Here is a 4,201-nt window from a genome sequence, read left to right on the forward strand (position 1 = left end):
ACAATGCTCCAAAATTGCAGCACCCACCTGACGTCTACGCTATATAAAATAGTGAAGGCCATTGAATAATACAGGCATGAATATTGGCGCACTAGAACCTTTTATTAAACTTTGGGAAAGCAACAAGCAGTCAGCCGAATGTAGAGATTAGAAGGAATAAAAAAAAACTAATCAGATTAACCACGGTTCCCTTAGTTCAATCTTCATTTTGCCGCCAAAAAAGACTAATAGCATCTCATTATCTGTTTCTAAACTTCTAATCAAGCAAAGAATGGGAAGAATTAATTCAATGCATGCAAGATCTCTCACAATCATATATCAAACTTCTTTTAGATTAGAATTGAAATTGAAGATTATTAGAAAACTAGACATGATCTTCCTGTGCCTCGAAAAATATTAAGCTCATTTGGGGATCCCAGCCAAACCATCGAAAAATGGGTCGATTGTGTAGATGTTTAGTCCTCTTGTCCGTCCAGGCGCTCCTCCTTTGAGGGATGACAAATCAAGCACAATCCTGCTCACCCACATTTATACATGAACAAAAGACCTCTAAGCCATAGATAAACAGTTAAACAAACAAAGATATGAAACTAACATGTTGGTCGCTGACTTCTCCAGTTCCGGATTTTTGGAGTTTATAATGACTTTGTTGTCAATCTTGGACACGGAGTGGTCAATAAACAGATCGACCACTTTAGATGCTGAATCAAAAAAATTAACCCATAAGATGTTTCTTAGCATTTGAAAATCGTAAATTCAAATGAAAGAACAGTTACAATTGCAGAACATCATACGTGATTTAGGAGCAGCGAGACTTCCATCTAGCCCCAACAGTTCCTGCACAAAGGAGCTCTGTATATCAGCATAAGCCATGACTAACAAATAAAATGTGGATACATAAAATCACCAGAAGCAATTCAGCAATGGTAAAAGCAATGACCACCTTGAGACTCTTGTAACAATCATTGAGATTATCATTATACAACATATGATCAAAGATGCCTGATGATTGTCCCTGCTCAATCTCTGCCTTGGCATTTCGAAGTCTCTTTAGGACCTGTTCCTCTGTCTCAGTTCCCCTATAACACCAAATTCAACCATCCTCAACTTGGAACCAGAAAGATAAAATTGAAAATGAAAAACGACTAAATGCACGCTCAACTACCTTGCACGAAGGCGCTTCTCAAGCTCCTCCATCGAAGGAGGACGCACAAAGATAAAAAGCGCTTCCAGAGAACTAGCCCTCACTGATCTTGCCCCTTGAACGTCAATGTCAAGAATGCATATCTACATTGAAAGCAAAGAACATTGAGAAAAATAATACAAGTTTCAGCAAACAATGAAAAGATCACAAGTGCTGCTGACATGACTTCTCCCATAGATCAATATAATACCAATGTGAAGTCAATGATCCACATAATTGGCATGTTTCATGCCAAGCACACCCAATATCCTATCATACAATGCGCTTTAAATTTGAGATTGGGTTCCACCATGCATGTGAAGTAAAAATCCTTTTACTTCTTCTAAGATCTAATAACCCCAGTATTCTAGACTAATATGCACGCCTTCTTGTTAATTGCTCCCAGACATTCATTTATTATATAAAACAAATGCAATGCTCCTAGAATCTCATAATGATTTAATCCACACATATTTGTTGAAGGGCTTATAAGAATAAAGATTTACCTTTCCAGCATCAGCCACTGCTTCTACCGCTTCGACACTAGTTCCATAGAGATTTCCATGCACAGAAGCAAACTCAAGGAACTTCCCATCTTCTATCTCTTTCTCCATCGCACTTCGCTCGATGAAGTGATAATGTACACCATCCTTCTCCATAGCTCTTGGAGCACGAGTCGTGTGGCTCACAGAGAATCCAAACATGGATGGATATTCCTTCATGAGCATTGATATTAGTGTTCCCTTACCAACCCCAGAAGGACCACTAATAACAACAGGTTTCTCAGCACTGCCTCTCACACCCTTACTCCAAGCAACAACCTCAGTGCCTAAAATTTTCTTCTGCTGCCTAACATATTGCGTGTCAACCTAACAGAATAAAACACCTTTTAGAAATAGGAACAATTAGGTAATTATCTGCAAGTAATATTGCTGGCTAGCAGAATGTGACATCTACAAGATACAAGTAATTTTTTTAGTATCACTAACAAGTAACTTCGTTTTTGAAATTATTGATTCAAAATTTATAAGGTTCCTGCAATATTCCATTGTCATCTCAAGTTACACTATCGCAAAAAAAGGAGATCAAAAACATGACATTCATATTGTCCAAAATACTCCGAGATCGTCTCACTAGTGTTTAGTGTACCAACCTCAAGAAACCAGGCGAAATCATCTGATTTGGAACCACTCTTAATAATCAAAATTCGATCTCCACCCGTGAGTACTGCAGAATGGCCTTTACCTGGTTTGGGTTGTGTCCCCAACACGGTAGGATTTGTCCTGCAAATACAAATCAAATCTTAGCAACACATAATCATATCAAATTAGCTCAAAACCCATGGATATACACTTACCATTCACCACTAGTTTGGTCAAAAATCCGAACTGCAATTGATAATGCGAAATCCTCACAGGCTCCACCAATCACATACTGTCAAAAAATGGAATATGATTGACCTGGTGGTAAATCACTGAAGAACAAACAGGGGGCATTGGATGAGAAAATCATATTGGTTTGTTAAGTATCATACTGTTCTGTTGCCCACGACAACGGATGTTTCCCCACTTTTGGACTTCAGATCAAACCCATTTGGGTATCCCTTCTGAAGCTCATCACCAAAGAATGCTGGTGCTTCTCCCTGATGACACAAAACCGATAATAAATCACTACAAAGCAGCCATCTTGCTCCACATGTAGCATCATTTTCCATTTACATTCCAAACAGAGGTCTAATTTTACCAAAACAAAGCCAAACTACGAATGCAGAGCTTACCATTGAGAACTCTACCCCTGCAACTCTAGATTCCCTGATCAAAAGACATACAGAATTATGAGAAGAACTCTCTGGATCTAGTCACACATGAAAGATCTAGACTGAATAGGCATAAAGGGAACAACTTGCAATGAAACAAAATTCGAAGATATGAATATGATTACAAACGCAATGAACTTCAAAATCAAAACCCAGATGCCCAGTAACGTTGCTCTCCCAACATATAGAAAAGAACAAAAATGGGGGAAACGATGACCAGAAAATACAACAGCTGGTAAAACAAGACAAAATGCAAGGCAAAAAAAACAAACCAAACCAAACCAAACTCAGCATAAACACAACACATGGATCAAAACACTGACCAAGAAACACAAAACAGATTAAGACCCAGGTTACCTTTGTGTAAGTGGTAATTGCTCTACAACACAAATCAAGCTTGATTCTTGTGTGGCCCTATAAAAGGACTCAAAAAACCCACTTTTTCAAGCTCAAGTTTTGTGTAAGGGGGAGGCTTAGAGATCAAATGAACACAGACTTGGGATGCAAAAAATCAGAAGGGTGGTGGAAGAAGTTGCACGAAAAGTCGAGGAGCATTCTCATATTTGTAGCAAGCACAAGACAAAGAGGGAATCTTGGAGTCCGATAGTCATAAAGAGGAAGAAGAGGGACAGAGAGAGGAAAAAGGGTCGCATTCAATTTAAGAAAACGGAGAAGACCCGGCTTTCGTTTTCTTGTTGTAAGGTGCTTATGAAGTTTCTTCTTCTTCCCCTTGCCCCACCACCACCATCACCACCGCTTTTGCTTTCTCTACCCTTTTTTCCATTAGGTCTTCTCACAATTTATATATTGCCCTTTTTTGCTTTGTTTTTGTTTTTAGAGGAAAAAATAAATAATGAAAATGCAAAAATAGAAAAGCCTAGGGTACCATTTGCATATGATCGGGGACAAACTTCTAGAGTGAAGAATTTGGATCCCAATCCAGGGTGAATGACACGTGCAGAACCGGATGCTTGGAGGTTGACGCGTGTGAGGGAGATAAGAGTAAACCTAAAGCTATAGCTTGGTTGGCAAATGGGTGTTTTTGCATCCTATTCTTGATCGAGCTAAAGCTAAGATTACCTAGCTATGGCTAGCTAACTTGAGGAGAAAGGGTGGAATTTGTTTTGTTGCCAACTAGCTTCTGCAAATTACAAGCTAAGAAGCAAAAGGTCGATTACAACTATAGCATTGAGCATTTGAGA

At 38.9% G+C, this 4,201-nt stretch overlaps 1 protein-coding gene across 1 annotated transcript; it reads right to left on the minus strand.

Annotated features, from left to right (window-relative positions):
- Window positions 1-260: 260 nt before the first annotated feature.
- Window positions 261-3,685, minus strand: LOC126798072 (guanylate kinase 2). Its single transcript, XM_050524905.1, has 11 exons — window positions 3,357-3,685; window positions 2,961-2,994; window positions 2,718-2,825; window positions 2,541-2,617; window positions 2,337-2,466; window positions 1,690-2,052; window positions 1,166-1,287; window positions 944-1,079; window positions 795-837; window positions 596-701; window positions 261-514 (listed from the first exon to the last, which is right to left on the minus strand). Exons 2-11 carry the CDS (start codon window positions 2,961-2,963, stop codon window positions 403-405), a joined length of 1,200 nt encoding a protein of 399 aa, XP_050380862.1. The 5' UTR covers window positions 2,964-2,994; window positions 3,357-3,685; the 3' UTR covers window positions 261-402.
- Between the last annotated feature and the right edge of the window lie 516 nt (window positions 3,686-4,201).

This window comes from Argentina anserina, chromosome 6, assembly GCF_933775445.1.
Source record: "Argentina anserina chromosome 6, drPotAnse1.1, whole genome shotgun sequence".
NCBI lineage: Eukaryota > Viridiplantae > Streptophyta > Magnoliopsida > Rosales > Rosaceae > Argentina > Argentina anserina.